This window comes from Platalea leucorodia, assembly GCF_965183815.1.
Source record: "Platalea leucorodia genome assembly, chromosome: 5".
NCBI classification, from domain to species: Eukaryota; Metazoa; Chordata; class Aves; order Pelecaniformes; family Threskiornithidae; genus Platalea; species Platalea leucorodia.
In genome coordinates, this window is record NC_138827.1 from 60,182,463 (window position 1) to 60,195,338 (window position 12,876).

General features: G+C 39.9%; 1 protein-coding gene across 15 annotated transcripts in view; it reads right to left on the minus strand.

The window, feature by feature from the left end:
• Positions 1–289: 289 nt before the first annotated feature.
• The window catches only part of USP40 (ubiquitin specific peptidase 40), a 39,828-nt gene continuing 27,241 nt past the window's right edge, over positions 290–12,876 (minus strand). For 8 of the 15 annotated variants that reach the window (XM_082311625.1, XM_082311619.1, XM_082311622.1 and 5 more), the window contains 12 exons: positions 12,550–12,586; positions 10,716–10,780; positions 9,486–9,560; positions 7,995–8,121; positions 6,783–6,877; positions 5,421–5,539; positions 4,952–5,017; positions 4,457–4,709; positions 4,265–4,360; positions 3,337–3,431; positions 2,583–2,910; positions 290–2,471 (listed from right to left, as the gene is read on the minus strand). In XM_082311625.1, coding sequence (XP_082167751.1) covers positions 2,802–2,910; positions 3,337–3,431; positions 4,265–4,360; positions 4,457–4,709; positions 4,952–5,017; positions 5,421–5,539; positions 6,783–6,877; positions 7,995–8,121; positions 9,486–9,560; positions 10,716–10,780; positions 12,550–12,586 — 1,137 coding nt within the window. In that variant the 3' untranslated portion in view covers positions 290–2,471; positions 2,583–2,801. The other 7 variants (XM_082311628.1, XM_082311629.1, XM_082311623.1 and 4 more) reach the window with 7 other exon arrangements.

The following is a 12,876-nucleotide window of genomic DNA, read 5'->3' on the forward strand; positions in this document are numbered from 1 at the left end:
GGAAGAACACAAGCTAAAAATCACTTTAACTTGCATCAAAATCCCAGCGCTCCAACGGAACCCAGGTCTCTGCACAGTGCAGCCCCAGCTGGCTTGGGGAAACTCCTCGCACAGAGATCGGAATGCTGTCGCAGGAAGAGATTCCGAGATGAAAGCTTAATGAAGGTTGTGCCATCCAATGTTAGAAACCAATTTGTGCCATTCCCTATAAATGTATCAGTGACGCATACAAAGACAAATCAAACAGACATATAGAAATGACTTTTTATTTTGTGAAGAACACTTGAAAAATAAAGATGAAAGCTTCTCCAGGCTTTGGAATATAACCGTCATAAACTCTGGAATCACAAAGACTCCATTTTAAAAAGGTGTTCCCTCTCCCCACCCCTGTTTTTAATGAACTCTCTCCTTGTGGAACGATGCACAATAGTTTTAAGGAAAAAATATGCATTTTGAGCCAACATTAGAAATAATCCAAGATTGGTTCAGTGCAGGCGCTGCTACATTACACTTGAACAAAGGCACATACTAAAATCCCCCACGTTAGTACTCGTAATCCATATTTAAATTTCTCCAAACTTTGTGTTTTCAAGAAGAGACTAGAGTTATTCAAAGTAGGTGGGAATGCTGAGCTCAGTACAGCCGTCTAGCATGGAACTGGAGGAATTAAAGTGACAGCAAAGTAAGTGCAATGCGATGGAACAATCTGCAAACACAAACCTTTCTTGCTTACCTTGATAATCAGCATTTGTGATCATTTCTGGCTTGCAAGAATACTTGTTGATATGGAAGAAGGCGACACAAAACAAGATGGGGAAAGCAACTGGCTGCCTTCACCTCAGTCAGAAAATCTATCCATAAAACTAGGATTTCAAGATTCAAGTAAAGCCTACCTACAACCAAAACAGTAAGGAAATTAAAATATCTCCTTCTTGAATGAGTCGGCCCAAGAAATCACAGAAGCACCTGCTGAATTTTACAGATATGCAAAGAAATAAACACTAATTATAGGCTTCGAGGTGCTTTTGGCTTTTTGTTTTTTTGATGATAGCTGAGAGTGTCAGTTTTTGTCTTGAAGCTGTCTGAAATACCAGGATATTGTTAACCTATAAAAGGTAAATGAGAGATCTTCTCACATTAGCCAAAATTTTAGTAGTCTGCTGTGCTGGCATCATCTTCTACAATATCTTCTACACATAAACGAAACAGGTTAAACATTCACAGTAGCCCCCAAAAGTGACTTGTATTTTGTCCTCTCATTATCGCAGTTTTAATTAAGGATACTTCAGGCTATGTTTGAAAGTTATTTTTGAGCAATCGCTTTGCTCATTTCAGAACAGGTTTCTGGACATTTGTGCAGTTCGACAAGGCTCTGCAGCACGTTTGATAGCAGACATCACTCGATATGGCAATCCATTTGCACAGGTTCCCAGCCGTAAAAGGCAAACACGTTAGATGCCACCAGCACCTGACTGCTGCACAGAAATGCTTGTGCGTTATCTTCCACTGTTCCATTTTCACCTTATCATTCAAAACACGTTTAGAACTTGATTATGAACAATTAACTCTGTTAAGAGTTTGGGTTAATTTGTCAGTACTAGCTGTGCTCAAAGAAAATTCTGAACCTGACAGAAAATTAAGTTACCAATAGTCACATACAGTGAGGGAAACAGTTTCAGTACTGTAAGCATTAGAAAAGTTTCAATAAAGATGCTGAAACGTCAGCTTCTGGTAAACCCTGATTCCCAGCCTCAGGGGTAAGAAAAATACGGTCTCTCATCAGCTAGTTACACGCGTTCTCAACCTTGAGATCCAATCTCACAAGCATTTAGTAAACATTTTACTTAAGAACCTTTGATACTGAGTTCAGCTGGTAGTCAGCCGCATACATCCCCTTCTGTTACAGAGGCTGTAAGTCAGCTGTGTGACACCAAGAGAAACTTTTTCTTGTTCTCAAATGCAACAAGGAATATTAGAACAACTGAAAAGATAAGAAATGAGGGAAAGTCCTCTGAATAAGAGTACTGAAAATAAATATAAGCCTTTTTCCTGAGTACAATAAAACCCACTTAAGACCAACTATCAGATCTGCCAATTTTTTCTATCTGTTTTGTTTGTTAATGAAGCTTATGGACAACAAAGAAGCCCTAGCAACTTTAAAATTTAAGGTTACCGCACTGTTGTTCCATATCACAAAAGGTCTTCAGGTTTGAGAGCCTGACTGATTCTGAACTTGCTCTTTTTTGAGCCAATTTAGTACACTTTGTCCAGAAATTTCCACATTTCCTTCATTCCTGAAATCTGACTCGGGCTACTACAGACTTCGGTTTATATATAATGAGACCAAAGCAAATTCTGGTATCACTAGTAACTTCAGTGATCAGAGATGGAAAAAAAATTCTAAAGAGAGATGATTATGACTGCATTAAAAACCCAGCAAACTCTGTAGTGATGGTGCAAGACATCAGCATCTAACCAAAAAAAAAAAAAAAAAAAAGCAAGCATTTAGGGTGATTACAAAACAGTCACCAAAAGGTTATACAATATATTAATCAGTTTTCTCATGGATAAAGTGCATTTACCTAGCCTGAGAATAAGCACCACATTGATAAAGGGATGCTAAAGCACTTCCCCAAGAGAGATTAGAAGAAAACCAGAGTTATCCTGAATCCTATATCCAGTTTGTCTCGGTGATTCTTGAAGACACTTTGGGAAAGACCCTCTTGCTGGTCCAGCTGAGGTACTCCATTCCAATTGAGTACATCGGTAGTATGGTCTGCTCAGCAACTCATCTCCTGGTACTATCTGAAGACGCCCACGTTGATAGAAAGAGCCACTTCTGGTTTACGGTGCTTAATATTCAGCTTCTCCTCAGAGAAAACATGGTCCTGTGAGCGTTCGGCTTGCCGACTATTACAAAAAAAAAAAAAAAAAAGTAAGATGCCTAGCATTAGCGTTGAGCCTTAGCACCAACAGCAGCATAAGCCTGGACTGGAACCTGATTTCCACTTAGTTGTAAGAATGACATTGCAAGCTCACACTTACAACCTGTGTAGGGCCAGTGCAGCCAAGGAGTTAATTTTTCATCTCCAGAGGCAGTGACAACTGTTGTGGTGTGTTACAGGAGGAAAAACTGAGGCTCGGTGTAGGAACATGGCACTGACAGCCAGGAGTTTGAATTACCTGAGCACTTCCTTCAGGACTACTGGAATTGTGTGCTCTAAGAGCACCCAGCTTGCACTGTCCCCAAAAATTATCCAGGTATCAAGCTAGTCCAAGAAGCAGCAAAGAACAGTTTGCATATTTTAAAGAAAAATAAGTGTAAATACTCAATACCTTTTCTTTTTTTCTAATGCAAGCTGCCTTTGTTTCTCTTTTCCAACGTCATCTCTCACTGTGCTGAAGTCCTTAGTATCATCAAGGAGAAGATTCTGTTGTGAAAAAGGATTTCGTAGATGAAAATAAGCTCAAATTGTTTCCCACATGTTGCTCAGTTTACACAATTAATTTTCAGGCATTTCCTCTAACTAGTTTTACAGCAATTAACTTCAAGTTAACTAACTGTCAAAGATTCAAAAAGGCAAAAAAATTTTTTAGACGACTCTGTTTAGTTTTTGTATTTAACAGTGAATTTGCCTTATTCAGAGATTTCTCTCCATAGTCTTTTCACGTACTGCTTTAAAACCATACAGCGAGTATGTTCTTTCAGAGGTCTCCTAAATAAGCCTTATTGCTAATTCAGAGCTCAATAGGCTGCTGTGTAATTCTTTTTTAAATAATGAAATAGATCTATAATAATTTTTTGGAAACTGTAATGGGTTTAAATTTACAATATGATTTTCAAAGGGCACTGCTCTTGGATTTTACTCTGAGTTGGAAAAAAAAAAAACCCAGTCAATAAAACGAGGGCAAGAAAAAAAATCCGGTTTCTTCTGGATAGTGTTTAAGCACAGAGCAGAAACTGCTTGCACTGGCTGAGAGCTGCACAAGATCCTCTAAGGTATTGCCCTCTAGTGCCAGTACTGAAACAGAAGGGGAAAAGCATGAAACTTCCATCAGGCTGATAAAGAACAGGAGAAAAAGAAGAAAAAACACCAGTAGCAACAAATTTTCTATCCACACAACATACTGTCCAGATTCACATACCAATACTTTCATAGAGATGTAGCGGGATGCAGGAAAACTGGGAAGAAATTAAGATACTGCAAAGGGGATAGTGCCTGAACCTAATCCTGGTGCAACAATTAAAGCCAAGCTAATTTACCTTCACCCCAATAATATCTCCATCTTTCAGGTGATAAGGCGCTGACTGTAAACTCTCCTGTTTTTTCTTCCGTTTCCTCTTTGAAATTTGCTGTGTCTGAATAAAATAAAAGCAGAAGATTCGTACATGGCAGATTTCAGAAATCTGCTTAAATACGTATGCTCAAGAGCAGCAGCGCAAACCAACACATACTTCTCTCAAACAACTGTTGGATTCTGTCATTCCAGATCTTACCCAGCTCGATAATGGCAGCCACTCAAATTTTTCAGGGAAGTATTTGGCTATTTCAATTTTATCTACAGGAAGACAATAGTGAGAAGCCACTCGTTGTCTCAGTGCCCAGGTTGTGCATTCTTTGGAGATATCCCACACCAAATCTGTGGAGTCATAGTAGTCCCTCTTCCCTGGTATGCCCATCTGGACTCGAAGCAGCAGTTCATGGGGGCTGTCATCAGAGAAAATAGACCATTCTTGTGAGTCATGCTTTCAGAATTCCCATCCAGAATTCCCAGTTTTCACTCCCCTCCTGCCCTCCCTCATTTTTGTTTGAGAAAACAAAAAATAAACTCCAAAATATTCTCACATACTGACATCTGTAATCCTGATGGACAGTTTAAGCTAAAAGCTGCTCAATTAAGTCTTATCTCAAATGCACTGCTGTAAGAAATAAGTATCTTGAGATCTTACCCCAAATGCTCTTCTTTTTGCAAAGGTTCAATGCAGATTTCCACTCTGGCACCCAGCTTATAGTCACTGAAAACAAAACAAAGATTATACACATTTCCAGGCATATATTCTAAGATCCTGAGTAGAAAAATCACAGTTCTAGTCAAGCAGACCTGTGCTTATCTGGAAAACCAAAGCAAGAGGCTATCGGAATAAAAATGAAAAACTCAGAAAAGGACAAAAATTGCACTTAAAAACACCTAAAATAAAGCTTAGCAGAACAAGCATGGTATGATCTACTTATGCTCACACCTCTCCCTTCCACAGCTCTCGAGTTAAAAAACATGCTCAGCAAAAAACTGAAGTAACCAGAAATGAGCTTTCTGTTTGTGTTTGACTGAGCTGATTTATTTCTCCACCAATCCATCCCACAACCCAGTCAACAGTCACTCTGTTGCAATGCTACTTGCACATTCAACAAGAAACCTACTTGAGTTGCTGCTTGTTGTTTCGTAAAAGCTTGCCTGGACGCTTACTGTCCACTGTCCATGCTCTGAGAAATGAGGGCAGTGGGACAATCTGCTCCTGGCAGCATGGTAAGGTCATAGCCTGAAAAAAAGAAACATTTCTTCAATAATTTTAGCAGCCAGTCTCCTTGGAAAAAAAGAAAACCACTTGATTAATTCTCAGCGCAATACAGAAGCAATCAGAAATAGGGCAAGGTATTTAGATTTATTCCACACCAGCTGTTGCTTGTGACTTACAGGTAGTGGCTATGATCAACATATTCGCTTTTCAACCTCAAAGCAAGTTGGACTTCACTCCCTCCCAACATTTCTCAAAAATACTGAATTTCTTTTTTTAACCAAAAATTGTGTAACTGGGAGGGAATGAGGCTGACAGAATCATTACCCCAATCTCTAGCCAAGTGCTGAGCAAGCTTCTTTAATCCCTTTTCAAGGACACAATACTCTTTCCATGCTAAGACATTTCTCCTTGTTCACAAGATGCAAATGGTCAGTTTTTCATAGCAGTAGTTTGCCAGAGACTGAAACGGAAGTCGGACCCAAAAGAGTAAGTGTTGGTATGGATCAGAATCAGATGAGATATCCTTCCCCACGCATTTTAAGTAGAACAATCAACTGGCTAAACAATACAGAGCCTTATGATAGGATTGGTTTATGTCTTTGTGGTTTTGGGGTTGTGGGGTTTTTTTGGTTAGGCTTTTGTTGTTTTGTTTTGTTGGGGGTTTTTTTGTTTGTTTGTTTGTTTGGGTTCAGGTTTTTTTAGTGTATTAAAGGCATACTTTTATGGTTAAAAAAAGCATAAAAAGGCACCTTAGTTTCTGGCCAAAGAAACTAAGCTATACTTTCCTGAATGACAAACATGACCGTCTGTGCATCAAAAGCAATTCTTTATTCATTAGATTCAACATACAAAAAAAAAAAAAAAAAAAAAAAAAAAAAGGACGCAGAAAACTAATACAGGAACAATGTGGAAATGGAAAGTGGCTTTTTAGGAAGTGCTTGTATGTGTGTGCTTCTCATGAAGAATTTTTACATTGTGAAATAAAGATAGGGCTGCAAGCCAAAGGTCCAGATGAAGTGCAACAAGGCTTTTGCAGGTCAGGACACATGACAGGTAGAATGGCAACTGCAGGGGACATACTAAGGAAGTCTCTGAGCTACATGCTCCAACTGCCTCTTGGTACTTACCACTGAACATGGCATATAAGCAAATGCCATATCAGAACATACTGGAGACAAGGGAAAAGGAAATAAAAAATAGGTATTAATAGAGCTCAGTTAATCACAGTGTTGCTGTACATTTCCAATACATAAGAACATCTAACCTGCATCTTCAGATCTTCCAAAGAAGCTTCTCCTGCTATTTCTATACTGCCAGCATAAGAAAGATCCATGTCTGTGTGGATGTATTCTGGTGAATCTTTAGATGGGGAGGAAAAGGGGAGAGGAAGAAAGAAACAACAGAAGAGTCAACATGACTTTGTTTATCATCCTAAGAGGTAACAGTCACTTCACGGTGAGATTTCACTTAGAGAAGGGACCCGACCTCAATTTTTTTTGAAGGACAATTAAAGAAACATAATATACAGTTGATACAATACATTCTGTTAGTTGCCAAACAGGAATAGTTCAAACTGATCCTATATTGCAAATTTTAAAACTAAGACCAGTTACTCACATTGGTAAACAGTATAAGTTATTGATTATGACTCTGAAATGTAGGGTATGTTGTGAGGAAAGTTAAATCTGCTCTTACCTATGCTACTGAAATCATCAGGGGAGAAAGTAAAACTCAGAAAAAGTTTGAGAGAAAAGGAGAAAAATGCAAATAAACCTTCTAAAAGGAGAGGGGTCCTGCTCTGCAACACAACCCAGTAGCGAAGGAAGAATATTTTTCCTGTAGCAAGCAAAATCAGTTTGTTTCCCATTTTCCAATTCACAGTTGTCCCCACTTCGTTGTCTTCTTCCTTCTCAACCCTCACTTGATTTTCCTACCCTAGCTGGTTTTTGATTTGGATTTGACCTTTAGAAGAACAAACGCAGGTTAAAATACTGTATGTAATGTCTTTTATTCTATGTAAGATTTACTGATCGCTCCTTTTAAAGCTTCTCAAAATGAAACATAGCCTAAAGTTAATTAAATAAGATATTAGGAGTCTGGCATTTGAAGCCAATCACCTGTATGCTCATTGAATAGATGCTTTACAATACTGCCACTGCCTTCAGGTATGGAGAAGCCATTTTATTTACTGACAAGTAAAGAGCCCCTGCTTCAAAATTTAGTGGAAGTCTTACCCTCGACCAAATATAGCTAAGGAACATCAGAACAGTACCACTCGGCATTTGTGGCCTTGTAAAAAAGTGCATCTGTCTCCGAAGTGGCCCCTTTCACTATAAACTTGCTGAAACTTTTACAGTCACTCATAGGTTTCAGAAGGATTTTAAGGTTTTGGATTAAAATTCTGGTTTTGACTCAAAGCCCTCAGTGCAATCACAATCAGGCCATATGATTCCTTTCAAAACCTGATCAAGCTCACCTCCTGCAGGAGACACCTGCAAAGCATCCATCCTGCAGGTCATCCCATTCACTTGGTCTTGTGCATTCTCTCCACGTTTCATATGACTTGAAGACTTGAACCACCAGATGGGTATTTTCAGGAAACCCTGCAAAGTGAACAGAAAGTACTGAGTAGCTCATGTGTTCCAGTGTAGACAAATGAACAATTTCACCGTCATCTCAGGAAGAAGGAAAAGACTGGTTCAAATCTGAGCTTTTGGAAAGGCACTGGCATTCATCTAAGATCACATATCATCAACTCTCACTTCCTACTTTTATAGGGACTAGAGTTCTATGTAATCCATATAGGGGGTAAATATCAGATGCTTTAAGACAATTTGGGAAGAAGTCCAATATCTGCTGGATAAACTGGGAATCTTGTAACACTACGTCTCTGCAGAAAAGCTTCAGCATGAGACTCACGAAAGCACAATCTATGTGAAAACACAAGTTCAGAAGGAAGGGGTTGATGGAAAGGGAGACAGGCATACCACAGCTGTAAAACTAGATTAGGACTGTAACCAGTCCTATAACATGCCTACAGCAATAATCAGTATCAGTGACCTCCCATAACCCCCCCTGCAACCATCCCTAGAAGATATCTCTTGGCAATGTGCAACAGTTCAAGTTTGTCCTAGGACCTGACTGATGTTATTTTTGAAGATATTCACTTGCAAAGAATCCCTCTGACAGGCTCCTTGCATCACACCAGCACCGCAGCCCCAAGGATGCCAGGCCCTCTCCTCCCCTCTCCCTCAGGGCTCAGTGCAGAAGAGATGGCACCTCTCCACACTCCAGGGGCAGGGCCAGGGGATGTGGAGGAAGGGCCCATGCAACACTTAGCAATCAGCAATTCTTTTAGGGTGTGCTGGGAGACCATGCACAGGGCAACTGCGCCTGCAGGATGTCCGAATTCTTTGCCCCCTTCTCAACCACTGTCAGGCATGGGGGGCCTGCACTATGTGCACCTACCAGGTAGGTAGGGGGGTCACTGAGGACCCCTGACCCTCCTGGAACACTGTTGCTACCATCTCATCCAGGGAACCCCAGGCATGGGATGAGGAGTACAAATCTGAAGGCAAACACTTAAGTTCCCCTATTTTTATGATTGTGTGAGGAAGCAGTAGTATGAGAGTTGAGCCTTTGCAAGAACCTGGCATTCCAGAAATACTGATTTCCTCCGGATCTGTTAACCTCAACACACTTCTAGGCAAAGAAGCTGCGATGGGCAAGCCTTCTACTACAGAAGTTGAAAGAAGAATAAATACAGACAGACTAAGAATATGAGAAACGTTGATTTAAATGTAAAAGGCTGTAAAGCTACAAAAAGCATTATTCATTCTTGCCAACCAGAATTTTTCCAATGGAAGTATTTTTAAAATAAGCAAGAGGGGAAAAAAAGAAAGGACTATCATATTCAAGTCTCCAGACACTGTCAACTGACTAAAGAACACAATCTCTCTCGTTTTACCTTTGGTGGAAGCTTTCCTTCAGTTATAACCAAAGTATCTCCTCTGCAAACATTAAGTTCCTTCAGAGTGGCATTCTGTAGGAAGAGAAAGCACAGTACCCTTCTAAGTCTACAAGTTCTTGTGCTTTGTTTCCTAAAGTATATGCTGGTGGTTTTTTAAGCCATGCACAGGTCCAAGGTGTTTTGCTTTCCACCAGAGCACAGAAATATCCATTTAACACCCACCGCTTGGAGACACCTTTGCAGCAGCACACAAGTATTGCACCTACAGGAGTCTGCTCTGCAGGAGTCCTTCCAGAGCATCCTCTTGAGCTATGGACTTCCTGAGCACCTCCACAGCTGACCAACTGACACCTCATGCTTCTTGACAGACGTATCCTTAGATAGAAGAGTGTGGCCAGCAGGCCGAGGGAGGTTATCCTCGCCCTCTACTCTGCCCTGGTGAGGCCACATCTGGACTACTGTGTCCGGTTCTGGGCTCCCCAGTTCAAGACAGACAAGGAACTACTGGAGAGAGGCCAGCGGAGGGCTGTGAAGACGATTAGGGGCCTGGAGCATCTCTCTGATGAGGAAAGGCTGAGAGAGCTGGGTCTGTTTAGCCTGGAGAAGAGGAGACTGACAAGGAATCTTACAAATACCTTAAGGGCGGGTGTCAGGCAGATGGGGCCAGGCTGTTCTCAGTGGTGCCCAGTGACAGGAGAAGGAGCAATGGGCACAAACTGAAACACAGGAAGTTCCACCTGAATACGAGGAAAAACTTTACTTTGAGGGTGACAGAGCACTGGAACAGGCCGCCCAGAGAGGCTGTAGAATCTCCTTCTCTGGAGATACTCAAGACCCGCCTGGACACGATCCTGTGCAACCTGCTCTAGGTGAACCTGCTTTAGCAGCGGGGTTGGACTAGATCTCCAGAGGTCCGTTCCAACCCCAACTATTCTGTGATCTTTAATGCACGGAAAACCTAGACTTTAGAAAAAACTGTGTGGATATGGCTTAAATCCTAGTCCCTGAAAATAAGAGGCAGGTGCACAAGATTTGCATTTTAACCACAGGTATCCCAACACTGTCTTCAGAAGGCCCTGTGAAAATAAAACAGTGTGTGTACTCATGTAGCACACACAAAACCACCACACATCTGCTTTAATGCAGCTCTCTTCAGGGAAAGTCTCTACAGAAAAATGGAGTAAACAAACTACCGCACGATTCAAGTAAAAAATAGGATCCTCTTACTTCCTGACTTAATGCTTCCCCTGCTTCATAGCACCAGTCAATCCTTCTCAAATGCCAGTTGTCCCCTACCAAAAGACAAAAACATACATATGAAAAACTAATTAGCCAAAAACGCTGTTTTGAAAAAGCATTACAAAATTCTTAATAAGTGTTAAGGGGTTCATTTGCTTGTTTTGTGTTTGTTTGTTTTTCAAACACAACTCTGACAAACTGAATGAAGTACCACCTTCGTGTCCTTCCCCAGACCCTAGAAACACTTTGTTCGTCTGGAAATGGTCTTCTCTTATTTTTGTAAATGTCTCTTCCTCACCTACCTAAATAATTTCCCTTGGAATTGGTTTGACGACACTTGGGGGGGGGGGGGGGGGGGGCGGGGGGAAGAAAAGCACTGCAGAGGAAAGAAAATTAAAATGTTGAGAAGGGAAAAAATGTCTGCAAACACTGGGTGTGAATTGATGATGAAATTCCCATGTCAATATACCATTTGAATCAATGACAGGCTCCTTAAAATGAAAACTATACTTTAAAGGAAAAATCCAACTTCCCCTCCCCAACTGTCTACCAGGAGACTTCACTCACACTGGACAAAAAAAAAAAAAAAAAAAAAGGCGTATTCCAGAAACTACAATACTTTAGATTTAGCACCTATATATAAAGCACACTAGGAACAGAAAGAACAAATCCAATTGAACTTTGACCAAAGTTATTGTTATTGACATTTATTTGAGAAAAATAACTGACGAAAATGCACTTTATTCTTTGCAAGGTACAAAATTTGACTTTCATAATAAAAAAAAAAACAAGCCCAGAAGGAATCTTGTCGATAAATTGGGGGGAGGGGAAATACTTTGCAGCCTTTTTAAACAACAACATCAAAATCCACTGAAGTCTAACATTTCTTTGAATGAGAGCAGTCAGATCACAAATCTCTACACAAGGCCAAATTCAATTTTTCAAGAATGGTAATATAAAATAAAGCAATAAAAACAGAACCATTGTTGCTTGGCAGTAAACCTACACTATAGGGAAATAAAAAAGGTTAAGTTTATATTTTCAAGACATTATTAACTACTTCAACTCATACGTACATGTACACAAGAGCACAATATTTAGTTTTCATTTGGACTACACAATGTATATTCTGACAGTAATGTGTTTCAGGTGAACTTTTATGGTTTTTGGAGCGTGGCTGAATTTCCAGCCCATCACTCCACTGTAACACAAATTCAGTATTCAATGGATGTTTAGAACAAAAGCTGGAAAACGATGCCACTCCAAGTCTCTTTTCCTCCTTCCTCCCCATCAAGGGAAAGAGATGTTCAGCCAGGAGATTCACGTATGATGCTAGTGTTGTCTATATCTCTTACTTAATCCTCACATAAAAGCTTAGGAACAAGAACCGCTACCACTCAGATTCCCCAAATAATGGCCAAACTATGATCTCATTTTGAATAACTTGTTTTTGCAAAGTGACCAAAAATTATTTTTTACAGTTCATCTCATGCATTGATTCCCACTATGGTAGCAAATCTTGTCAAAACAGCCGAACACGTCCACCTGCATCCAGGCAAATAGTCTAGGAACTGTGGATTTTGCCATATTTTGATTAAATAGAGAGCTTGAAACTGATTTTGAAGAGCAACTGCACAGCCAGCTTTTATCAGAGCAAGACTGCAAGTTTATAATTCTTTCCTCTCTCCTCCTCCCTTTACAATGACACATAGATCATTGTAACAAACTTATGACTTCTAAGTTTTAGGGTAGAAAGAGCTGCCTTAGAAATCTGGAAACCCCTTTAAAAAAATCATTAAATAACAATATAAATACAACTAACCTGATAATCCAGATTTTTCCAGCATTAAATTTAGACACTGAAAAAAGAAACATACAGTGAGACTTGTCTCAATACATAAGTTGGGAAATAAAGTTTTCAGCAAATCTACACTAGAATTTTCTAACATAAAAACTGAGTAACTGATTCCTCATCAATTCCTAGAAGCAATATAATTACAGAGACATGGTGTACATGAACTATGTATTAAACCTTTCAAGTATGAGATTTTTCAGGCAAGAAATTTACTGTATCAGGTGAGTCAGCTTTTACAAACTTAAAAAAAACCCAAAACAACAACAACAAAAATATCTGTGCTGTCAGTTTGTT